The following is a 12893-nucleotide window of genomic DNA, read 5'->3' on the forward strand; positions in this document are numbered from 1 at the left end:
GGGGAAAAGAATTTTATAACAGATAATGCTACTTTTAAACAGAATGGTCTCTTTCAAGGTGCATACTTTACTGCTAAATGCATGTAAGCAAAAGCTAGAGACCCATCTCTCAAGAACTGGTAGATTTCTATAAGGGAAGGAAGCTGGACACAGGAAGGGATAAGGGTCTCTATTAGACTTGTGGCATATGGTGGGCACTGAACATGTTTTGTTAGACGGATGGATGTAAAACTACTAAGGTTTTATAATTTTTTATTCTGCTCTGGAGAGCAGGGGCATTTGTGTGTTCTGTATAGTATTTAATACCTTAATAAATTCTACATAATTATAATCATACCTGACTTTACCTTGAGATTTAGAAACATTAAAATATTTTTAAATGCACTGCTTTTTAAAGTAATTTGATGAGTATATTGCACAGAATCACTGCAATGTATGCATAAGGGAATGGAAAAATAATCTACAAAGAAGCCTGTTGATGGTTTTAATCAGAATTGGGAGAAGTGTTCTAGAGGGCCTTCCTTGTATCAAGAGACTAGAGTCAAAGCCACCTAGTAATAATTTATCACCAGTGATTCACCAGGATTAAGAAATGTTATGACCTTCTGCCATTCTTGATGATCTTATCTATTAAACACAGACACCAAGAGATATCTTGTACTCCCTTTGGCTTAAAACGGACCCTACCCTAATTTTTATGTAGAATCTGTGGGATTGTGCTACTTGGCTGACAGTCTGACATTAGACATGAGGACCCAAGAGCAACCCTGGGTAACATTAATCTAAGAGGCAGGGTGACCTAGTGGTTTAACATGTAGACTCTAGAGCTTTGCTTCCTTAGTTCAAATCCTGACGTCATCACTTCTAGCTGTATTAAGAGAAAGCAAGTTATTTAGGCTCTCTGTGTCTCCGTTTAGTCTCACCATATTTATTGTAGGGATTAAATGGGAAAATATATGTGAAACAATTAGTGCCAGGCACACAATAGACACATCAAATGTTATTGTCATTATCAGTAAGAGCTCACAAAAATAAGACACGGAGACTCCTCCAAAAATAGGACATAAGCCTAGGTAGGTGTTTCTAAACTCACCTACACAGTTGAAACCTTCCTCTAGTTCACATGCCCTTGAGCAGCCGTCTCCACTCAAAAGGTCTCCATCATCACACTCTTCGCCCAGGCTCCTAGAAGGTAAAAGTGTACATTCTTATATACATACATACATAAAATGATTCTTCTTGTTTGGTTACCATCACTTCAAGTTCTTAAAACTCCTTATTATGTGTTTAAAAATGCAAGCTGGAGAAAAGTAGGAGCTAAGAGAATGCTTTTACAGGAAAAGTAGCTCATGGTTCAGACACATTAGGAGATCCACCAGGGGTCCTGCCAGTGTTTCCGGAAGATGATCTTACACTAGAAGAGACCTATCAACCTCATAATGAGGGGAACCCTGAAAGTAGTTAGCTGATCTAGTGAGGAGGAAACCTGCCCATCTACGTGTGGCTTTGTTTTCTATCCATTTTCTTACTGACAAGCGATATCCAAAGTGACAACTTTTAGCTTCTAATAAAAATTTATTAAACTAGAATCTGAGGATGACTTCTTGGGGATCTGTGATCCCATTAGAATGGATCTACACGTTTCCGCGTTTTAAACAGTGGATTAAATGATTTGTACAGCTCCTTCCTGCTTCATGTGTAATGGAGTGCCTCTAGCTGAGACAAAGCTGCAGTTCAGAGATATCTTCTCATTGGATGGCAGAACTAAGTATGACTGTTTACAGAGAGGGAATACAGGCAGAGTCTAAAGGAACATTTTGATAAAGAGCCTTGTGAGGCCCAGTAGCCAAGCAGGTGTTGCTACAGGTGAAGCTGTTTCAAAGCTCAGGCTAGAATGTGTAATATCAGATTAGGAAGAGGGCCCTTGCCTCTTTCTGCCCGAGCTCCGCAGGCAGATGTGGCACCACGGGGCATCAGAAACTCCATCGGAGGACTGCTGTAGGAGATGCTACGACATAAAGCCAAGTAGTTTGTTCAAGGAGGACTCTGTCTGGGCAGTAATGGTAATGTAGTCCTGCAGACACCTTAACTAGAGGGAAGCAGACTTAAAATGGGGCAGCCAGGGAGAACATCAACAACAGCCAGATTTGCTCTGTGCATATGTGAGGCTTCCCCAGGGAGATATTTAATTGAGATGGAGGAGGAGAAGGGGCAAGCTGAGACTGAGTAAGGCAGAAGGTGGCAGCAAACTAGCAAGGTTTGGGTATTAAAGTGACCTCAGTCGCTTGATATAGTTCTGAGGTCTGCAAACATTTGCTGTTTATATTTCTATGAAAAGGAGTAGACTTACAGTAAAGCTTAGGAATCTTAGAAGATTGAAAAGATAAACAATATTTAGTAATTACTAAACAATGGGATGAAACCCCAAGAAAGGCTATAGATTGCTTTCTATTAGGTCTTCAAGATATAGGATACTGGGAACTCCCTGGCGGTCCAATGGTTAAGACTCAGTGTTTTCATTGCCATGGGCCCTAGTTCAATCCCTGGTTGGGGAACTAAGATCCCACGAGCCGTGCAGCGTGGCCAAAAAAAAAAGGTTTAAGGTACTTTTCCTTGATCTGGGACATTTGGGGCTTCCCCGGTGGCGCAGTGGTTGAGAGTCCGCCTGCCAATGCAGGAGACATGGGTTCGTGCCCTGGTCCGGGAAGATCCCACATGCCGCGGAGCGGCTGGGCCTGTGAGCCATGGCCGCTGAGCCTGCGCCTCCAGAGCCTGTGCTCCGCAACGGGAGAGGCCATGGCAGTGAGAGTCCCGCGTACCGCAAAAAAAAAAAAAAAAAAAAAGTCATCTTATTAGGATGCAGGATCTAAGACAAATCACAGTGCCCAGCCTTCTAATCTCCTACTCCCAGCAGCTTTATATAAGTAACATATTAGGTTAGATAAGCATTCAGAACAGGTTAATATAGGGTGATCACTGGGACACGGAAGTATTCAGTGCTAAATTCCGGCAAGTCCCAGGCAAACCAGAATGAATTAGTCCTCTAGATTGATGTCACTAAAGGGTAATGGAAAAATGAATATGGCATGTTAAAAAAGCAAAGAAGTGGTTCCATTTTTACCTTGGTGATTTTATGGAATAGCTGGAAATTACATTACAATCAGGTCTTCCAGGGATCAAATGAGCAAGTGAAGCTCAGAAAGCTATACTGATTTTCCTCAGGTCACACAGCTCATTAGTAGTATAAGACCGGCAGCTGATCCAAAAGCTATCCTCACATCCTCCTTCAGCACCATTTGGCAAGTAACCTTCTCCACCATGAATTCCTGCCCTGAGTCACTGCCCAGCAGTTGTTCTCTGAAACCTGAAGAGGGTCCCCACAGAATCAATCCCCATATCTATGACTGGGGTGAGCTCTAAATAAAAGTGGACCCATCCTTAACTATGCAGAGATGTGATTGACCACTCAAGATATCTACCAGGTCCTAGATTTTGTTTAATACTTGAATCACATAGTGCCCTGCCCCTTACATTTCCCAAACCAGTCAAGCTGAAACTTGAGGCTAACCCTCCTTGTCCAAGCAGGGCAGGGCATCCTCCCTCACACAATACCAGGCATACAGTATGTCCTCACCTTGCAACCTTCCCATCTCCACAGTAAGGAGCTCCATGGATGTGGCTCAGAGGAGGTGAAGCTTCTCCCAGTTCTGTTCCAGCTGCAGCTTGAACTTGGTACCGATACATCTGCCCAGGTGTGACCTCCCTGTGGAAACCAATTGGCTGTAACCACCATATCCAGAAAGTGGGGCACACCCTGGGTCCTTTTCAGATGGTTTGCAGGAGTTTAAAATAAATATTACAGGGAATATAAATGTTAAACATATGCCACATTGTTTGAAACAAAGATCAGGGCATATAGTCTTACAGAACAGCAGAATATTTGAAACCATATTCAGTTCTGTATTTCCAGTACATTCCACATAGTGAATGTACAACAAATGCTTGTTGAATTAAAACTGAACTCAGCTAAGTCCTAGGCAGTCCTAGGCAATCTAAGAGAATGGTATTTCGAGTGTATCTTTACCATGTTATATATACACACAGAAAACCACCAACTATTGAAAACCTAGTCTTCTGTATCATTCAAGTAGTCATAGGAACGGAAGATGAAAGTTTCAGAGTTTGGTCTCAGCAAGGCCCTTCTTGGGTCTGTGAATCAGAGTTTTCTTGTCTCTCAAGAGAATTCTTATCTTGAGGAGGCAGAATGCTTACAAGGAAAAGCCACTCTCTCCTAGAAGGAGGTGAGAACACCTTCCATCATCGTTGTGTGGCTGCAAGAAATTCCACAACTGGAAATGCATTAAATGATTCCCCACCTCCAAACCTCCAAAATACATATAAACCAGGAATGGAGTTATCAACTGACATCTGAGATGGAAGGAGTTTATCTGATTCTATCTAGAGCCCAATTGCACTGATCAAGTGGAGAACGTGAGAGACTGAACATTTTGCAAGGGGGAAGGGACTCAAGAGGGAGGTTGCTGGTTCCAAAGACAAATTCTGCCCTCAACTTAATTTTTGTCCAGTGCCTGCCCTAATTGGAAAAGTACCACTAAAGTCAAGCTAGGATGGGAGTGACTTAGGAGAACAGGATCTCAAAGGGCTGTTGGGACTGCGTAAGTGGTGCCCACAGATCTCCTGCCAAGACCCTCTCTTCTTTCACACACTCTTCGACTCAACCACAAAGCCTCTACTCTTTCGCTTGATGCTGCAACAAGCAAACAGGAAATGTCGTGGGGTTTCAAAAACAGCTTTAAACACCTCTGTACTGGCTTTCGGTTATTTTAGTAGGAAAGACACATAAATATGAAAGACATAAATTTCCAAATTAGCTTTCTGTAGGGAAGCACTCCTCATCAGAGTGCCAGATATTTCCAAAGCAAAACCAGTTTTATATCCTAATCAGTTCTGATGGCTTCCCTTTCACAGGGTGGTTTCTGACTTCTCATCCAGCCATGCATAAAAGTCTCATACTGCTCTGTGGCTGGGAAAGGATTGGAAGGAAGCGTCAGGATATGTTTACGCTTCTTGTGGAGAAAACTCAGCAGCAGGTAGCCCCGACCTCCAATGAGCTGAGTTTGTAAAAGGTAATGTGTTACTCAGGAAAGGGAACCAAGATGAGACTCAGTCAGAAAACTGGATTTTAATCTTGAGCTTGCCGCTTAGGAGCTCTGTTCAACCAAATTAAAGTTAAGCCTTAGTTCTCTCATCTATAAAATGGGATATTATTGACCTTAAAGGTTGTGTGTACAGGTGTGTGTGTGTGTGTGCACGCATGCACGTGTGTATATCAAGTTAGATAACAAATATCATTTTAATTGCCTTACTAAAGAAACCCCCCCAAAATATATTTTTTTCTTTTCAAATCCATCCCATGATCTATCCTCCTATTTTGCATGAGCTTTTTGACCATTTCACTGTCTTCTAGCTCTAATTCATAGAGCTAATATGAGAGGAAAAATGTAGTAAAATTCAAGGTGAACATTTTTCTCTACTCTTTTGTAGCTGTGGCAGACTGAAAAATGGCCACAAATTCTTCCCATCCCAGATGCATGCATGCCCTTCTGTGATGTGACTTTACTGTTTCTCTCATCAAGAAACAGAATTGATTTTGCCACCCGCAGAATCTGGAATTGACTGTGACCTGCTTTGGCTTGTGGAATGATGTCATGAGTAATGTAAGCAGAAGCTTGAAAAATGTGAGTGTTTGAGGACTTGCCATCCCTGCTTCTGGAAAGCCTTCCACCAGCATGAGAACAAGCCCAGGCAAAGCCTCCTAGTGAAGGAGAGACAATGGGGAAAGAGAACTTCATCCTCCCAGCCATGTCAGTGTCTTAGCTGAGCCTCCAATGAGTGCATGAGGTCACCTGAGGCCACCTAGCCCTGGCCAAGCGGGTCCAGGTGAGTACACACAGCCAACCCACAGAACCATGAGAAATAGTGCTTGTTGTTTTAACCCACTATGTTTTGTGATGATTTCTAATGCATCGAAAACTAACCAATATAGCACCTTTGATAAAACTTTTGTTTTACCCTGAGTTCTGCCCTCAGGGCAGCCTCTGAGGAAAATTATGAGGTGAGAAAAATTTGCCTTTAGAGATACCAGCCTCCTACTCTATGGACATTGAACTCTTTAAGCCAATTGATCTTATCTTAGTCTGTGTCCCCACCACTGAGCACACAGTGCCAGGAGCACTTAAGAACTCACTAAATGTAGAAAGAACAGAAGAAAGAGAAAGAGGAGGGTTGGAAAAGAAGGAAAGAGAGAGGGAGGGAGGGAGGGAGGGAGGAAAGAAAAATGAATGAGTCATGAACGTAGAGTATAGTGTCTGCAGGACCCTTGGTTTCTCTGCTTAGCTGTAGAAGAGGTGACTGTAACCTTTGAATGGTATAGGAGCTGCGGCAGATTATTTAAAAGTTATTTAAAAGCAAGGATCAAAAATCAAATTGTGTTACCAGATAGGAGTATCTGACTCTGATCAACTTATTTATGGCAATTAATATTTTCAGTCCAACTGAAACATATCAAATACTAACCTCTTTTCTCCATAACCGTAAAGATGGCATCATCAGTCAGAACACCTGCTTGCCCCTTCTGGGAAATACTTTTGTTCATCTCAGAGATGCCACTTTAGAATAAAACCCCCTCTGGGAGTCTGAACATTTCTCCAAATAAGGGCATATCAGAATATTAAAAAATGGAGAAAAAGGAAGCCAAACCCACTCCCAAAGCCTCAGGAAGCCCCGTGGTTTAGAAAGCCCTACTGCCCAACTCACACGTCTGTGAATTTCCTGTGAGGATGTGTCACCACCATGGGCAAGCCACTGGCAAATGGGGGTTCACGGAGGACCTGGTACCTCACGGGCCTGCAGCCAGAACACAAGGGACTGTGGGGCTGAGAAGTCAGGAGAGCTGCGTCAATCTCCATCCGCTCATCAAAGGTGTAGACTTTCACCCCCAAGACTTTCCCGTCAACGTGCAGTTTGATAGTGAGTGGGGTGTCACAGAAAGTGTCTAAGGGGCCTAGGTGCACGGACTCCTGGTGTTCCAGCAAGATCTCTGTGTCAAAAAGCGCCTGGGAGGAGTCCATGGAGAGGTAGGTGACCCATAGGGTAAGAGTGTCAGCTTGGACTGGGTGCTGGAAGAGCAGCTCCAGGCTACAGCCTTCTGCAGGGCAGGGGACCGTCATGTTCATGTGGTACAGGTGGAGCTCAGGACTCCAGGCCTGCAAGCTTGGCTCACAAGGTTGATCCACGTCTGGAGGCCCTGAGGGAGATGAACAGAAAGACAGATGCATCAGGAATCACCATTAAAAATCTGAAAATGAGTCGCCCCTATCAAGGGCCAGAAAAAAGAATGAAGCAGAAGAGAACTTTGAGCAAATTCTTAGAGGTTAGATCTTAAGTGTTACTGAAGACAGAGGTGTAACAATTCAAAAGTACTATGCTCCAAATCACCACTTTCTGGTGCCCTTTAACAAGAGAAATCCAGCATGGCATTCGGAATGGAGTGACCCAGAGCCTAGGTGGAAACTTGAGGCCGATACAGGTAAGGTAAGTCATGTCCTTAAAGAATCCTTGAGCAGAAGAGAATTATTTGTACTTAGTTTACTAATAATTGATGATAAATTAATGCTTCTGAAGCCCTGTTTTATTTACTAATCAGGCCAATGTTTGTTTCAGGCTGTTGCTACAATGTTTAATTAGGCTTTTCACAAAACTTCTTTGATACCGTAAGACCATACCGTAGCAATCCTTCCAATGGACTGTTAGCCAAACTTTAAAACCATACATTGAAACTTCCCTTTTAGTTCAAATATATGTAAGCCAGTAGAGCACTACACAGAGGAAACTGCCGGCAGGAAATAGAAACACTTTTCTTGAGTGGAAAAAAAAGGAGATTCAGTAGCCAAGTAAAAAGGTAATGGTGAAAAATCAAATATCGCAAACATATAAAGTCAGCTCTGTGGAAATAATCTATACAAGGTGGTTTCTCCTATAACACGAGGGGAATTGAAAGAAAACTGCTAAATTAGGCAGCAGTAGTTAGGCTGTAATTGGTGCTGTGCATTAGCTGTGTGACTGTGGCCAGTCTATCTAAGCCTCAATTTCCTCATTTATAAAATAAGCACTATTTAACCCCTGCCTTACTAGATTAGTGTAGAAGATCTATACAGTGTTCCTTAGAAATATTTGCAAACTACATTTGCAAAAATAGAATGGCTTAGCCCTTCAGGATTTGGAAAATAATGTTCCAAAGCCCAGAGGAAATAAGTTCAAATGTGTGTATGTGTGTGTGTTACATCTTATGATCCCTATTGTTTCTTCCCTGTATTGTGAATCCATTCATTCATTAATTCAATAAAAATTGACTGTGTACCTCTTTCACACCTAGCACAAATCTAGGTATCAGAGATAGAGTAGTGAACAAGAGAGACAAAAGTCTTGACCACATATATCTTACCATAGGGTGATAGGTACAACAATACATAAAGAGGCATCAGTATAATAATGTCATCTCTGAAGAAAAATAAAGGAGGATAAAGGACTAGAGAATAATGGTGTGAGGCTGGGGGCTATTTTAGATCAGGGAGACAGGGAAGTTCTCTCCAAGAAGATGATATTAAGCAGGGAATATGTCTGGTTCAATTTTCTATTCCTCATAGCATTCAGAATGTAGTTGGGGGTCAGTAAGTGTCCATTAAGTGTCATTAAATACATTTTGATCATATCTGTAAATATATGTGTTTGTGTGTGCTCTGCTGGGGAATCAATTCCTTTCATTTTATACATTTAAAATATGACTTGATTCTTCACCTGTTCAAAGCAAAGGAATACCAGTATTTCCTCGCAGTATTTTCCAGTAGGCATCCCCCAATACTAGCAGAGTAAAGGCCCTTGGAAGCCAACTCAGTAGCAGCACTGTCTGTCAGAAAGTTTTTATTATGATCTCATGTAAAGAGATGAAGTGGAGGCCCTAAAAGTTTGGTATGCCTGGAGACACAGTACAAGAGTTAGAACCCAGAATTTCTAATGCCCTTCACCTCTACCAGATAACTTTAAATTTTTCCAAGAATTAAAAAGAAAAAAAGTACAGGGCCAGAGAGTCAAATGGGCATTAAAACACTAGCACAGGACGAACTGTTTGCCACAAAAATGGCCTTTTATGAAATGCCAATCTCTAAATGAGTCGTACTCAGTGCCAATGTAAATTTTATAGTCACCTTCCATTCTCCCCTGAAAAATCATTTGAAAAAAGTTCTATATGATCAATCAAGTCAATTGTCTCCCCCCAGATTCCTCCTCAAGGCTCCTGTCATTTGAGTAACTGGGAGCCCAAGGGGATGCTATAGACTCTTAGACCAATGTTCTCCTTTTTTTTTCTTATCAGAGTCAAGACTACAAAGTAATTCAAATAGGAACCTGTCCAACACGTCTTATGGAGTCATTTTTAGGCTCTTAATAAATATAAGAAAAAGAGAAAGGTGATGACTAGGTAAACACTGAAGATGGTGACGACAGAAGAAGTCAAGCCATTCATCAGAAGGTGCTAAAACTCATGTCAGTAGCATTTTTTGGACTTGAACTGGGGTAGCATTCATGCTCTACTTTGTCGTAGAGGCACTGTTATACGTAGGTGAGTGAATATGTAACTGAGAAGTTGGGGGTGGGACAGGAAAGGGAACAGCTAAAAAAGTTTTCCCTCTCCTAGAGCCTAGCTTAGATGACATCCAAAGCACAACCAGTACCAGTGATTAATAGACTCATAAAATAGCATAGATGAGAATGATCAGTTTGGAACACCTAGTCCACCCCACCGCACCCAAACTGGCTCAGTCAGTGTGTATGAGTGTTCCCTGCAACGTGTTCTCTATTAGCCTCCTGATAGAGGGGAGGATGAAATCACCTCATGCTGTCATGTGGCAAAGCTGCTTCATGGGCTGACAGGCACATGTAATACGACATGCCTGAGTTAGCTCCTCCTGAAGCTGCCCCCTGAGTTCTCCATCCCTCTGTCCTCTATGCTTCCCTCTGCTTCACCATAGCCACTGGCACGTTAAGCACACAAAGGATATCCACACAAAGGTGTGAGGTAGAGTCATTCCCAGACCCCTGGAGATTTCCAGCACATCACACACACACACACACACACACACGCACACACGCACACACGCACACACACACACTACCTTTTTCTCACCATGCCACCGCTCCACCCTTTACCTCCACCCCCCATGTCCACCTTGGCCACCAAGGTGTAAATGAAAAAGTCATGGTCCTTTACCCACAGCCTCCTCTGGGGTCCAGTAACCCGAGGAGTCACACACGCGCCGGGAGGAAGCTGTGTGCACGTACTGACGGAATGTCCCTTCTTCAGTGCAGGCACCACACACGCTGCCCGGGACCCTGGGAAGACAATGGGCAGGGGTGGAGATGGGGAGAATAGATCAGAGGAACTGGGTTAACGAAATTCACAAGACCTTTGGGGCATGGGAGTGGCAATGGGGAGTGAGGCCTTAGTGGGTAACTGAGAACACAACTATTTCTCAACTCATTTCCTTCTTGTATAGACCTCATCTTTGCAAAATTCATAGTGACATGAAAATCTCAAGGTTATGAAGCAGAAGAATTTAACTAAGTCATAAAGGAGGCCTGTGGAGATGAAAGAGGCCTTCTATCCAGTCAACACAAAATAATTACAATCTGAATCTTTCAACATAAAACGACTTATACACTGACTCTCAATAAGTCATCCAAAGCCTCCTTGCATTCCCCTAACTGAAACAGACAACAATTTTCACAGTAAACATATTAGTTATATGTGGTCTTATGTTTTAACTCTCTACTTTTAATCACACACATACAATAAAAGTCATATGAAATGTAACACTCCTTGGTTCTCCACTGCCTATAGGGATACATCTAAATTGCTTACCATGATTCAGTGTCCTTCAGAGGATAGCTCCAGCCTTACCTACTTCAGTCCCTTCATGAATTTCATTTATGTTCCCATCACAATAACTAATCACCATTTCACAAAATACATCATACCCTTCACATAGCTCCATGAAACCTGCTGTTCTCTCTCTGGCTAAATAGGCTTCTAAGCTTCTCTGTTTAGCAAGCCCCTACTCGTCCTTCAAGACCCATGCAAATGTAGCCTTTGCAGTGGCACTTAGCCTGAATCCTCTGGATGGCCAGCACTCTCTCTTCTGGGCACCCACTGTACATTCTGGCTCCCATTGTAGGGCACTGATCTGTGGTGTTGAGAATCCCCATCCCCATTCCTCCTCCTTTGCCTGGGAGCAGATCCAGACCAAGCTCGATTTTTCTATTCCCAGCAGTTAGGACACAGACTGGCCTCAGCAGTCCCTCTGTGAGAGCTTGTTCTATGCGCATCCTTGAGACTATTAATACACCTATGAAGAGCTCTTCAAGCACCGTATCTTGAAGAGGTAATGACAACAATAGCTGAATAACAAGGGGAAATCACTTGACGAGGCCTGTCTCTGATACTTAGAATCTCTTTTTAAAATTTATTGAAGTATAGTTGCTGTACAATATTATAAAAGTTATATGTATACAATATAGCAATTCATTTTTAAGGTTATACTCCATTTACAGCTATTATGAGATATTGGCTATATTCCCTGTGATGTACAATATATCCCTGTAGCTTATTTTACACTTAATAGGTTGTGGAAGCCCAATTGTGAACGATCCATCTGCAAACGGAGGCATCAAATCAAGGTCTCTCAACAAGTAGAGGGAGAAAAGTAAAATCTTGCAATATAATGGAAAAACAGTATAGTTAAATAAGGGTAATAAGTATGCTACCAGCTCCCATTTATTAAGCACCGTATACACCGGGCATTGTTCCACTAGGTGCTTTTCATAAATTATTTCTAATCCCTGTAAGAACCCTGTTTACAAACGAGGACACTCAGGCTCAGAGGGATGAAGTAAATTGCCTAAAGTCACAACTAGTTTCTTAATTCCTCTGAGCAAGTTCCCAAACACCATCAAGTGTCCAGTACTTTGGCAACCAAAAGGTGTCGTTAACTCCAAACCCCGACTGCAGTCAGCGCTCACTTCTGTTGTGGACGCAACTCCAAACCACATTTCCCTGATGCACTTGGCTCTTCCGGGGCCGCTGCTTAGTGCGTGGTTGGGCTCCTCTCTGACATAAGGATTCCAAATACCTACTGGGGAGGAGTAAACATAACTCCGAGTGTGACACAAATCGCGGGGTACGTGACGTGAGTTTCCCCAACGCACGTGTCAGGAGGCCTCAGCGCTGTAGCCCACCTCACTGAGAAAAGGAAGCCAACTGCAGCCTTTTCTGCCAACAGCCTCGCAGCAAGCCAGCACTGATGTCTGCTTTATCGTAACGTTTGTACCAGACAGAGAATTGAAAGATTAAATTGTTTACATGTGTTACATAAACTGATGTAAAACACGGGTCTGCACATGCCCACAGAGGACCTATTGTTCAGCCAGAGCAACCCAAGCTGCACGAGGTCACACGTGCAGGAAGAGGATTCTTACACACATCACAGAGCTATATGGTGACTCACAGAGGGAACCCATGAGAGCTTGGGTGCCGATGACAATCAAAACTGCTCTATAGGATTGCGGGGTCTAAGTAATGTCACGCATTAAGTGTCCACCAGGTGTCCAGGACAGGTTCCAAGATCCCAGAAGGCTGGGAAAGCCACTTTGAAAAATGCTTCACCTGCTTCCTCCCATCCCTGTCTCTCCCTGTCCTCTCTCCCAGGCTTTCAGCAAAGCTGGAGTACACAGGAACATGCTTCAGGGACATTCAGCTCCCT

General features: G+C 42.9%; 1 protein-coding gene across 4 annotated transcripts in view; it reads right to left on the bottom strand.

Annotated features, from left to right (window-relative positions):
• PAPPA2 (pappalysin 2) overlaps positions 1 to 12893 on the bottom strand; it is a 565818-nt gene that overhangs the window by 150367 nt on the left and 402558 nt on the right. For all 4 annotated transcript variants that reach the window (XR_009563406.1, XM_060295976.1, XM_030875398.2 and 1 more), the window contains 4 exons: positions 10346 to 10467; positions 6838 to 7327; positions 3635 to 3763; positions 1094 to 1185 (listed from right to left, as the gene is read on the bottom strand). Coding sequence is in view for 3 of the 4 variants with exons in the window: in XM_060295976.1 (XP_060151959.1) it covers positions 1094 to 1185; positions 3635 to 3763; positions 6838 to 7327; positions 10346 to 10467 (833 nt within the window). In the remaining variant the exon portion in view is untranslated. The remainder of the gene's footprint in view (positions 1 to 1093; positions 1186 to 3634; positions 3764 to 6837; positions 7328 to 10345; positions 10468 to 12893) is intronic.

The sequence above is a fragment of the Globicephala melas genome, chromosome 1, assembly GCF_963455315.2.
Source record: "Globicephala melas chromosome 1, mGloMel1.2, whole genome shotgun sequence".
NCBI lineage: Eukaryota > Metazoa > Chordata > Mammalia > Artiodactyla > Delphinidae > Globicephala > Globicephala melas.